The sequence below is a fragment of the Schistocerca nitens genome, chromosome 7 (genome assembly GCF_023898315.1).
Source record: "Schistocerca nitens isolate TAMUIC-IGC-003100 chromosome 7, iqSchNite1.1, whole genome shotgun sequence".
In the NCBI taxonomy this organism is placed as follows: Eukaryota; Metazoa; Arthropoda; class Insecta; order Orthoptera; family Acrididae; genus Schistocerca; species Schistocerca nitens.
Window position 1 is genome coordinate 313157788 of NC_064620.1, and position 13677 is coordinate 313171464.

Genomic DNA, 13677 nt, shown 5'->3' on the forward strand with positions numbered 1-13677 from the left:
TCGTACATAATTCTAAAAATGTAAATGATGTAACAGCTGCGATATTCCAAAATAAAATGAAGGTGTGAACAATGTGAGTTAAGTCAATAAATTTATGAATGTCATTTTCTACGTTTTTCCACCCAAAACTAAACGACTCAAATTAAGCAAGAACCCCAGATGTGAGACTTCTCGAAAAACAAGAGTGATTACTCCGAATCTAATAAAAAATTAGGTTCATGAGTCAGTTAGCTTTTTAGTTAACGAGTTCACTCGTTAGTAAGTAGGATGTTTGGTTAGTTAGTTAACTAGTCAGATGATTTGTTTGATAATTAAAAGTTGCCTGGCCTCATGACCATGAAACAAACAAAACTTACCCAAATCTATGGAAAAAATTAATATTTGTAAAACTCTAGTTTTAGCGAATCAAAATTTACGAAGTAAATAAGAATTTTTTATTTATCGGTAACCATTTTCCACGCAAAAATGAGAACATGGATTTTCTTGAATTACAGTGCCAACTACCTAGAATCAAAACAAATGTTTAGACAACATGTACGTAATTTTTATGTAGAATCAGATTCTGCAATAAAAAAGGGGGGGTTCCCATTTGAAATTTTAAAGTTGCCTGCCATCCCACCTCCAGGGGGCTGGGGTGTGTAATATTATTGGGATTTCCGTAGTATGAAAGCTGTGAGTACCCTTGGAAAGGCATTCACCTATCTTTATTTTAAATGATCAACTTATGAGATGAGATGAGACCTATTCTTTGAAAGACATTTGTTTTATATAATTTACGTAACTGTAAAGGTGCGAATCTAGCGCGGACGCTAATACATCGATTGCGTAGTCAAAGAAACATTTTAACAGAAGCTGAACTGACGTTCCGCTTCGATCTAAATAAAAGATGACAGTGAAAACACTTTGGTAGATCTTCAGATTTTAATGTACTTCTGCTTGTAATGTGAAAACGTAAAGGAGGTCGACTTTAAGCTAGAAAAGTGAGCGGTCTTGCCAGCGTGCAGACAACATTATTAATTAATAAAATTCTAGTAATTTATGTTCGAAACTGTAAATCGGCAAGTTATTGTTATGAAGGTGTTGAACAGTGCAAGAATTGTCTTTAACGAAGGAGAAAAGTAATGACTGTAATTTGTGACAGAAACGTAAACCAAGGAGACAGCACAGGGCAGGCTGAAATCTGATCGCACCGTACAGTTAGAAAAGTACTTATGTAAGTTATATTGTTTATAAATAAGCCCTAATTTGCTAGTGAGAATTGTTTGAATATATTTAGTGTTTACCAGATTTCTTTTTCTTTTTTTTTTTTTTTTTTTTTTTTTTTAACGTCCATGCCATATTATTTTTATAAATGTCAAACAGCCTTTACTACAGCAGAGAATACTGCGGCATCCTGGTCATGTACAGAAGGCCGCCCCTTGTCTTCTATACAACTCATAGCTGCCCCATTTATTAATGATTTCATTTGCAAATGCAATTGTTTTTTACTGTTCATTGTTAAAGGTCCCTTAGGTAATTATAAAATTCATACTGATTACGTAAAGAAATCCGGGTTGTTCTTTTCCAAATAATAGAAGTCTTTGCGTAATCAAAAACTAGCCTCCTTTTGACAACGATCAGGAACCGACCAGAAGACGGACGTCTTCGACCACTTTCGTGTCTCCTGTGGCAAAGCTGTGCCAAACTGGGAACACGACATTCTAGTATGAAATACAGATTTAAATTGAAAGAATTGAAGTATATTTAACCTAAATCATACTAGAGGTGGCGGGCTAATTTTAGCACCAGCATATGTCTCCCTCAAAATTAATCAATTTTGGATTCTACACATTTTTTTGTGTGAAGCTTATTTTTCGAGTTATTCTGGTTTGTCAACTTAAAATTTACACCCTGTATATGGCAACTCCTCCTTTCTCCATCATATCTCTACTTACATGTGCTGAAAGCTTATATCCACCTACATTTACCATTTCATACCTGTGACAATATGATGTTCAGAGAGACATAGTACATCTATGCAACTGTCAATTTCTAAATCTTCTAAACAAACAAGAAGCTCATCTACTTTGTTGTTTAATCCCCTGATATTCTGATGCAATATATAAACATTATTTTTCACTATGTTTTATGTGAATCTTGTGACATACTAACTTTTTTTTTTCACTCTACTGTTATGAGAATCTTGTGATATTTTCACATCTCCAGTACCTGCCTGTCACTGCTCATTAAGCTTAATTTCAATCAATGTAGGGTGATAGGACACTGATCTTAGCCTAAAAAAGTACTCCCATGAGTTTCAGTGCTCCCCCTTAAAGATTTTGCTATAATCCAAGCCAGTTTACCCTTCCCTTCCCTATTGAGATGCAGGCCATGTCTTGTGAAGTCCCACCTACCAATACCATCAACAGGAACCAAACCTATGCCTGACAAAGTAGCCGCCCGAAGCAGCTGATCTAGCTCCATATTGACCCTTCTGACGTAACTGTTCAATTGGGGCTGGTCATACCGCACGAAAGCAGGAATCAAGCCAACATTTGTATGGTTCATTGCAGTTGCTATTTTTCCTGGTCACACTCAGTATTGTAGCCCTGTCCCTATCAGTACTGTTTCGTGCTCCACCCACTACCACAACATGATCCTGCTTCGTAAACCCCTTGCACAGTGATCCTACATCCTCTGTCACTTGGCTAAGAAATGCACTGGGCTTGTAAATACCTGTGACCTGATACCTGTCACCCAATTTTTTCTGCAAGATCTGGCCCACACCCCTCAAGAGTATCTCTCAGTGCAAAATGCAGTGATCAGCTTCTTTCTTGTCAATCCATCAAATCTCATTCACCTCCCTTTCTTTGCAGGTACTGCTTCTGTTGTCATTAATACCAAATGTTCCTAGTGTAAACCAACAGAATTGACTGCTTCTTTAGTTGTTTTTTAGGATGTCTGCCCTAGTGACAGAACAGATAAGTGTCCATGCTTTGGACATAAATCACTAATTGCGCAGTATCTGAAGTGTCCGCGGACTCATCAAGTGTGCTGCAAAATGCAATGAAGTCCTGCAATTCACTTATTAATTACCAGTTAACGTCACCAGCCGTGTCACTCATGTGGTGATGCAAGTCTGCCAAGAAAGGCTGATTACTTAAAATATTTTTACATTCAGTGTGCACAAAAGACCTGCAATGTCATTAATGCACTCTTTTATGAACTCAGTATCAGCAAATTGTTTTCCAGCTCTTGCTATGTTAAATGCTATCTTAGGACTTCCATTTACCGCTGGACTGTCATTGCTGTTGTTCTGAAAACAGTGCTGCATAAAATACTAAATCACTTAAATGAGACATGCTGAAAGAAAATTGTAGATCTCTCATGACAAAAACAACTTACATCAGATTTATCAGGGGTCACCTGACCTCTGTTTTTAAGCTGAGTTAATTTCCCCATCCGTTCAGAATCCAAAAATAAGCTTCATTCATCCTTGTGAAAAATATTAAAGCGGTGTTCTATAACAAACGTGCTAACCAGTGGGTATACAACCTCATATTAAAAATTTTAAATTTTCATTATTCTGCACAGAGGAAAACTTGATATTCCCATACCTTTTTAAGTGATGTCAAATTTCCATTTCTCTGTTTCTTTGATTAGCACAGCATTTTCTGTTGCTTGTGATACACTGATGGAAAGAAAAATTGTGACACCAAAAATTAATTAATGTAGAGTAATGAAATTTTGGGAATACATTTTTCTAGGTAACATATTTAAGCGATTAACATTGAAAGTTCACAGATTAATGTAAATGTGAGATATGCTATTGCAAATGTAAACTGCTGGTACCATAATAGCCAATGTAACCTCCAGAATGATGAAAAGCATGCAAACGCAGGCGTTATGTCATACAGGTGCCAGATGTCAGTTTGTTGCACATTGTCAGTCAATACAGGGACTGTTAGTGCGTTTGTGGGTGATGCTGGAGTTTTCATCTGATGCTGCCCTACATGTGCTTGTTTGGAGACAGATCTGGCGATCAAGCAGGCGAAGGCAATGTCGACAAACTGTAGAACATGTTGTATAGTAGTATATGGGCGAGCATTTATCCTGTTGGAAAAGACCCCCTGTAATGCTGTTCATGAATGGCAGCACAACAGGTTGAATCGCCAGCTTAATGTACGAATTTGCAGTTGGGGCACATGGGATAACCACGAGAGTGCTCCAGCTATCATACGAATTTGTACCCCAGATTATAACTCAAGGAGTAGGTCCACTGTGTCTAGCATGCAGAGAGGTCAGTTGTAGGCACTCTCTTGGCCTCCTGCTAACCAACATGGCCATCACTGGCACCACGGTAGAACCACTTTTCATCAGAAAACACAACAGACCCAAACACAACACAACACCCTGCTCCCCAATGAGCTGCTTGACACAACATAAGTCGTAAATGGCAGTTGTTTGGGGTTATTGTAATGCACACTACAGGGCATCTGGCTCATAAACCAATAAAGTAATCAATTTGTAACAGTTTGTTGTGCAACTGTGGTGCCAACCGCTGCTCAAATTGCCGCTGCAGCTGCAGTACGATGCACCAGAGCCACACACCGAACAAGATGGCATTGCCACATGGCCATCTGGAGCCTAGTCTTCTTGCTACCACACAATCCCATTACCACCACTGTTGGCAAGTATGTACAGTGCCTACATTCCTGCCAAGTCTTTCTGCAATGCTGCAGAAGGAACATCCAGCTTCTCATAGCCCTATTACATGACCTCGTTCAAACTCAGTGAGGTGTTGATAATGACATCTTTGTTGCCTTAAAGGCTTTCTTGAATAACATCAATTTGCACATCTAATTTCAAAGGTAACTAATACTCATGACCATTACAGTGTCTATTTAAAGCTACCCTGAGTTACATCCTCATAGTGGCACTACTGGTGCCACTCTTGTGTGACTGGTGCAAAAATTTTGGTGTTGCAATTTGGCTTTCTGTCAGTGTATAGCCAACCGTATCTAGTAATCGCTTCTCATCAACTTGGCAGCTAAGGCTGGTTGGTATTACACTGTCACAACCTGAGCGCTGTTAACATGCCTCAGGGCCTGCTCCAGTCTACGATTGAATATAAGCAGTGCTCATGTACAATGCTGTGCGCTCATGAACTGCATGCAGTGTTTGCTGGCCCCTGCCATAGAGGGTAGGAATCACAGTTAGCTCTTTGTTCTTATGTGATGCTGAATGGTTGTCTTGTGATTATTTTTGTGCAATAACTTTCTGTGATTTTAAGTGTGTATTAAACCATCAACAGTGCTTGAAAAGTCTGTATTGTGCATTTCTGTACTATGTTTAACAGTACATCGACGGGAATGGTTTACAGGATCTAAATGAAACGGGTCACTGTTGAAAGTTTGACCATACGTGGAATTTGGCTACTGCATTTACAGAAGAAAACATTAACTGCCTGAACCATCTAATGACGCTTGATCTGTGAAAGTAGGAAACTAAATGGTTAGAGTTTTTCTTTCACCAATATTTTCAGAGCTCTTCACAGACATGAGTGAAAAACTGTTCTAAGTGTGTGACCTACTTCACTAAAGCACAAGAGAAGGGAAACACTGAATTGTATCAAGAAATGCTACAGCATATTGTCAAAAGGCCTCTTGCCAGTCATGAGAAGATATAACTAATGGTTAGAAATGGGTGTATTAGTATTACTTGGAGTGAATCATGCCAGAATCATTCAAGATACAGAATGCCCAAATTCTTCCCTGCCAGGCAGCTTGTTGCACTGATACCTCAGGAAAATTCGAGAAAAGTTACAGCAGGTTGGTCTGGAACTGTTTATTTGCATGAGGGTTTCCAGATATTGTGACACAGAAGTTTAGACACAGGGCATCTTAGCTTATCACTGGTTCGTAACAATATCTGTGGTCGTCGTCATACAGACAGTGGAATTGGGCCTCACTTTGCCTAGATGACTTCTTTTCTATTCTTAAAAATCAAGGGACCCATGAACAAAAGGGTCAAAATGATAGTCACAATGAATGATGTCAAATAACTAAGACCTGATATAGGAGAATGGGGCTGTTCATACAGTGTTGAGGCATACTTTGAGAAGCCATTTCTCTAATATATCAGGTATGTCAAACGTAGTTGTAGGATCTGGCAAGGTCTCTTATGTTTCATACAATGGTACACTAGGTACCTTCTGGCACACAACATATAAGAACTTGCAAAGTAAAACTGTAGTTGTAGAAATAGGCAGACACTCTAGTAACCTGTTGAAAACTCTGCTACATTTACTGTGGCAACTGTCATCATTATTGTTACCTGCATTGTGGATGCCAACAATAATACAGGCTTCATCTAAATTCAATGCTTAAATGCTAATTGCTAGCTAGTAGTACTGCATGTATCTACGTAGCTTGCTGTTGTCTCCTTGTTGCTACTATCTCAGATTGAACTAACCTGTTAGCGTAACACTGCACAAAAAGGAATAATTTTTGTATGTTTTGGTACAGTGGAAGTATGGGATGCAATATTAACTCTTACATTAACATTATCGCAGTAAAATTAAATTGTAATTATGGCTTCAAAACTTTTTTTTTTTTTTAGTTGTTGAAACAAAAAGAGAGGCGGATGCACTGAATGTTGAATCCACATTCCTACAGTGTTATATTACTCTTGCTTGCTTCACATCTGAGAGTAGAAGTACACCAGTATATTATTCTGTCAGAATTTTGTATTGTATGCAGGAATGGCAAATGTCCTACATCTGACAGGTTTTTGTCATTGGAGAACTCCATGATAGTTTTAAAGTTATTCAGTCACTGAATTTCAATGTATATGAACAAACTCATTTATAGCTGTGTAAAATGAACATTCGGTATTCAAGAGATGATATAGTGGGAGAAGGAATAGGCCATCAAATTTGATGTCTATTGTAACACAATTTAATCTTTCAGTGGTAACAACAAACTAGTTACGTTATCATGATTGTAAAAGTGAACCTGTAATGTTTTCTGAAGCCATGCTTATGAAACTTCATCTTGCTTTAGAGCTTTTACAAACTGTGCCAAAAGTTATTAATGTTGCCATTTGTGCTGTATGTTGCACTATGCCAAAATCTGCACTGTATTGGGAAATTATCATTAACAGATAACAAGAATGCCTGATAATGTTGAGCCAATTCATACATTAACTTGTTACTCACAGTTTTGTTTTTCAAACTCGTAACTTACTAATAAAGAAACTTTCAAGTAACCTTTTCCCACTAATTAATTTTTTCCCTAATTTAATGTTGTGTGGTTTCTAGATTGCCACAGAAAGCTTTTCACCAAATGTGAAGAAAGACCGAAAAAAATTTGGATTGCGTAAAAAGAAGAGTTCTAAAGGCAGCTCTGTAGATCTTACAGGATCAAGTCCAAGCAAAAATACAGACCCAGAGTCAGCCTCACCACTATCTGTAAGTGTTGTTTTTCATTTCTTATCTTTCATTTCCTTTTTCCATTCTTACAACTGCAGAGAGGACACAGGACAAATTTTCTCCTCTGCAACAAAACATTTAAATTCTCTTACATTAAAATTCCTTATTGCCAACTGTTCTTTCATACTTGGTTTGCTGCTCACTGTTAAGAGAAATTCTGCTGTAGTGAAACTGCGCAAACCAGACATTAAAAACTGGTGCATGAATGTTCAGATTATTGGACGACTCTGGGTATAATTTACAGACATTGTAATTGATTTAAAAGTTCATGGCAGTTAAATACTTATTTCAATGTTAGAAAACTTCACAAATTCACAAAAAATACTTCTTCAGTGGCAACTGAAGCCACATGATTTCTTTTAATGCATTTATCCTTTTTAACACACCTCTTGCTAAAACAATATCCCTACTTCTAGTCTACTTACTAAATGACAAAAAAAAAACCTAAAACAAAGATATTACTTATAGAATTTTGTTATTTAAAATGAGGAATTTCAAAGATTTATCTACCGACTCTTCAGGGATATCACATAATTTTTCTTCTCTACATTGAATTATTAGTAATATTTAAATTTTATTTTATTCAACACGATACTTGTCCATATTTCATCTTTTTTTTATATATTTATCCTTTTTCCGTGTATATAAAAATGTAAATAATGGTTCTCTCACAGTATATATGTTGCTTGATTTTTGATATTCAAAGAAAATTTCAAACTTGCAAATGTTTCAGCTACTTTTAACTTAGGCTTATAAAGTACTGACTAAAATTTGACAATGATCTCATTATGCTACATGTTCATTTTGCCTTAATGTGTGTACTCTGTTTATTGGCTGGGGAGTGCCTTAATTGTTGGACTTGAATGCTTTGTTCAAAGCATACATAATACTCCTTCTTATACTTCCTGAATGTTGGTACTGTTATTAAATATGATTTTTTACAACTATTTTCATCATATTCAATCAGTTAATAGGTGGAAAGAGAAATTTGAGTGGTCAAAAATGAAGAGAATAATGATTTTCCTAAGTTCAGACATGAGTCTTACTGTTAATAATAGGTCTGACAGGGTTCTCTCTAAGAATGAAATATACATGCTTGCCAAAGGAGAAAAACTGTACAGTCACACTGTCTACAATACCAGAGAAAGACATTGTTGTTAATATTGAAGCTGGAATCCATTTTTCCACTTAAATCGTCTGCAGATAAAAATACACACAGAATCAGCCAGAATATTGCTTCGATGCAAACCACATGGGAGTAACTTAATGAAAGGTGAGATGAAAGCTCTCCTGATTTAAATTCTGATAAAAACCTTCTAATTATTCCAGTAAATAAGGGAAATGCTACAGTGGCAGTGCAGGAAGAAGCTACCACAGCAAAATTTGGGACATTCTAGAACCAGGAAGATATATAGAGCTTAAGTGATATCCCGCAACTTCTGTTCTTAGGATAACAAACAAGATATAGTCAGATTGAAATTATTAAATAGTAGACACTTCACATGTTGGAGCTGGTTTCATCAAATCAGAGTGCTCAACGTCACACCCGAAGCATTCATCAGTACCAAATTGTCACATCAATTGGTCAGTTCACTTCCAATTGCTTGTCCAGCTTTCTTCTTGATGTGTTTGGATCTTGAATCATGGGTCTGACAATTTTATTTCGTGTTTCATCACACACGATAACTACATAAACAATAACACAAACAATGATGCTAATGAAGTACACATTTCATATGGAGAATAATTGATACTTTCACACAAAATGTGATTTATCATCACATATACAGTTATTATAATCACAGAGATTGGCTTACACATTAGATACGCTTCGCACACAACATTGTGCGATACCAAATTTTTGAAGGCTGCAGTTCATTGTTGCGACTGAGACATCACAGTTATAAATATAACTACTTAACCCAATATTGCAACAAAGCACAATGGCCAGCATTTAAACGTGCTGTGTAGAAGAACATGGGTCAGAATCTTGTGAGATGCAATGAATATTGTTTTATTTCTAAACCTAATCACAAGTATTTGGTTATTATTTTTATTCAGTTAATTGATTTAAATGTAATTTTTTTATTTGTAATACTTTGCCACGTCATTTTCATCATCTTCTTGACTTTTTTATTTGCTCTGATTTTTCTTCCTATCATTTCTTTTTTGTTTGGAATCTGTCTGTGTCACCAATAATCTGCAACCAAATGCCAAGCAGGACTGCTAATTGGTTGGTAACATGGCATTTCATGTATTCAGTGTGAGAATAGTTTCAGGTAACCAATGATAACAAGAAATTACAGTTTACTTTTAGTGCTGAAACTGAATTTTTCCTGTCTTGCGTTTGCTCGTAGAGGTTAGCTTTAATCGCCATGAGAAAAGTGATTGTGATTCTAGTTCTCCGCAGACTGTTGACTGCCGTTATCTTGGCAGATTGTTAACTGTCGTTATCTTGGATACATTGCACATCACAAGGTTGTGGTTAGCTTAGGACACTAGTTTAAATTCTGGACTACAAAATGCATTGTCTGCTGCAGTTCAGTCGTTTGTAACTTAAAATCAGCTGTTGGCAGAGCATCTCGCATTTCTGACCTACCTTTCAGTGGCCAATTCCAAGATTGCTCCACATTACACATTAACAGCATTTGTGAAGTTCACATGTTTTGCCACCAAGATTGTGTGATTTACCAAAAATTTGCAAACCTGGCTGACCAGTAACCCTTATTATTACCTGAGTTGTCTGACCTATGGGATTGCCAAACACTTTGCCACTCTCCTACAGCCATTTGTGAATAACTGACACTTATGTTAAAGGTTATGGTGATTTAATGAAAAACTAAAATCCTTCTGGTTGAATCCAAGTGATATTGTGGTTAGTTTTTATGTTGTAGCACTGTTTATTATGGTCATCTTAATGAGGTGATGTAACAGCTAGAAGTTATTTTCCCAAGGAATATAGCAGATCTCTTTAAACATTGTCTCAGATCAACTTATTTACAGTGAAACAACAAAGTATATGAGCAAACTGATGGCATATCTATTAGGAACCCCTTCATCACATTTGTTCTTAGTCATCAGTCCTCTGGTTTGGTGGCACCACCACGAGTTTCTCTCCTGTGCCAACCTTCCCATCTCAGAGTAACAATTGTGACCTTTGTCCTCAATTATTTGTTGGATATATTCCAATCTATGTCTTCCTCTCCAGCTTTCACCACCTATAGCTCCCTCTAGTAGTGTGGAAGTTAAACCCTAATGTCTTAATAGATATCCTATCATCCTATCCCCTCTTCTTGTCAGTGTTTTTCCTCGCTGATTCTATGCAGAACCTCCTCATTCCTTACCTTATCAGTCCACCTGATTTCCAACATTCTTCTGTTGCACCACATCTCAGATCCTTTGATTCTTTTCTATTCCAATTTTCCAACAGTCTGTGTTTGACTACCATACAGTGCTGTGCTCCAGATGTACATTCTCAGAAATGTCTTTCTCAGATTAAGGGCTGCACTTGATACTAGAAAACTTCTCGTGGCCAGGAATGCCCTTTTTGCTAGTGCTATACTGCTTTTTATATCCTCCTTGCTCCGTCCATCATGGGTTGTTTTGCTGCATAGCTAGCAGAATTCCTTAACTTTGTCTACTTCATCATCCCCCAATTCTGATCAGAAGTTTCTTACTATTCTCATTTCTGCTACTTCTCATTACATTTGACTTCCTCTGATTTACTTTCAGTCCTTATTCTGTACTCAGATTGTTTATTCAATTTAACAGATCCTGTAAGTCTTCTTCACTTTCACTGAGGACAGAAAATCTTATCATTGTTATCCTTTCACCTTAAATTTTAATCCCCACTCTTGAACCTATCTTTTATTTCTCTCATTGCACCTTTGCTGTGTAGATTGAGCAATAGGGATAAAAGATTACATCCCTGTCTTACAACCTTTTTAACCTGAGCACTTCGTTCTTGACCTTCCAGTCTTATTGTTCCCTCTTGATTCTTGTACATATTCTGTATTACCCATCTTTCCCTATTGCTTATCCTCATCTTTTCAGAATTTTGAATGTGTCTTGATTTTTCTTGCTTCCATTTCAACCACATCAGAGTTGCCTCTCTGGTATTGTTACCTTTTTCTAAAGCCAAATAGATTGTCATGTAACGTATCCTCAATTTTCTTTTCCATTCTTCTGTACATTATTCTTTTCAGCAACTTAGATGCATGAGCTGTTAAGCTGACAGTGTGATGGTTCTAAACCTTGTTGGCTCTTGGTATCTTTGGAATTGTGTGAATGATTTTTTCCAAAAGTCTCATACATTCTACATATTGGTGTGAGTAATTGTTTTGTTGCCATTTACCCCAATGATTTTATAAATTCTGATGGGATTTTATCTATACCTTCTGCATTATTTGACATTAAGTCATCCAAAGCTGTCTTAAATTCTGATTCTAATAGTGGGTCCCCTATGTCTTCCCTGTCGATTCCTGCTTCTTCGTCTATCACATCATCAGAGAAGTCCTCCCCCTCATAGAGAGCTTCAGTGTACTCTCTCTACCTATCTGCGCTCTCCTCTGTTTTTAACAGTGGAATTCCCATTCCACTCTTAATGTTACCACCCTTGCTTTTATTTTCACTGAAGACTGTTTTGACTTTTCTAATTGCTGAATCAGTCCTTTTGACTGTCTTTTTTCCAATTTCTTCCCATTTTTCATGCAACCATTTTACCTTTGCCTCCCAGCGCTTCCCATTTATTTCATTCCTAAGCAACATGTATTTCTTCTGTTATTCGTGGTTTCTTCGCAATTACCTTCCTTGTACACAGTTTTCTCTTTCCAACTTCTGTGACTGTCCTTTTCAGAGATGTCCATTCCTCTTCAACTGAAGCACCTACGGAGCTGTTCATTATCACAATACCTATAGCCTCAGAAAACTTAAAGTTACTCTCTTCAGTCCTTATTATTTCTGTATCCCACTTCTTTGTGCATTGGTTCTTCCTGACTAGTCTCTTAAACTTCAGCCTATTCATCATCATTACTAAATTGTTATGAGAATCTATATCTGCTCCTGGGTGCACCTTGCAATCCAGTATCTGCTTCCAGAATCTCTGCCTGACAATGAAGTAATCTAATTGAAATCTTCCCACATTTCCTGGTCTTTTATAAGTATACCTCCTCCTCTTGTCATTCTTGATCATTAGTATTCACTGTTACTAGCTGAAATTTATCACAGAACTCAATAAGTCTTTCTCCTCTCGGATTCCTAACACCAAGCCCACATTCTGCTGTAACCCTTTCTTCTGCTCCTTCCCCTTCAACTACATTCCAATCCGTTATTATTAGATTGTCATCTCGCTTTACATACTGAATTACCCATTCATATACTTCCTCTCTTCTTCATGTTCGGCTTGTGATGTCGGCATCTATACCTGAACTATTACTGTCAGTGTTGGTTTGCTGTCCATTCTGATGAGAACAACCCTATCACTGCACTCTTCACAGAACTTGCTCTCTGCTCTACCTTCCTATTCGTAATGAATTCTACTCCCGTTATACCACTTTCTGCTGCTGTTGATGTTAGCCTATACTCTTCTAACCTAAAGTCCTTTTCTTTTCCTTCACTGACACCCACTGTATCTATATTGAGCCTCAGTATTCCCCTTTAAGGATTTTCTAGCTTCCCTACCACGTTCAAACTTCTGACATTCTGTGCCCCCACTCATAGAACATTATCCTTTCATTAGTTATTCAGTATTTTTCTTATGATCACCTCCCCCTTGGAAGTCCCCTTCCAGAGATCCGAGTGGGGGACTATCCCAGAATTTCTTCACACTGGACTCGCATTCGGGGGGATGACGGTTCAATCCCGTCTCCGGGCATCCTGATTTAGGTTTTCTGTGATTTCCCTAAATCTCTTCAGGCATATTCCGGGATGGTTCCTTTGAAAGGGCATGGCCGATTTCCTTCCCCATCCTTCCCTCGCCCGAGCTTGCGCTCCGTCTCTAATGACCTCGTTGTCGACGGGACATTAAACACTAATCTCCTCCTCCTCCAGAATTTCTTGTCAGTGGAGAGATCATCATAACACTTTTTCAATTACAGACCACATGCACTATGGATACACATTGTATCATTACTGCTGTGGTTTCCATTGCCTTCTACATCCTTATACTGTTGATTACTGCTGATTCTTCCAATCTTTCAGGGGCAGTT

At 37.5% G+C, this 13677-nt stretch overlaps 1 protein-coding gene across 1 annotated transcript in view; it reads left to right on the forward strand.

The window, feature by feature from the left end:
• LOC126194885 (oxysterol-binding protein-related protein 6-like) overlaps positions 1–13677 on the forward strand; it is a 277022-nt gene that overhangs the window by 112324 nt on the left and 151021 nt on the right. Inside the window, exon 8 of the mRNA XM_049933235.1 lies at positions 7301–7450. Within this exon, the coding sequence (XP_049789192.1) occupies positions 7301–7450 (150 nt within the window). The remainder of the gene's footprint in view (positions 1–7300; positions 7451–13677) is intronic.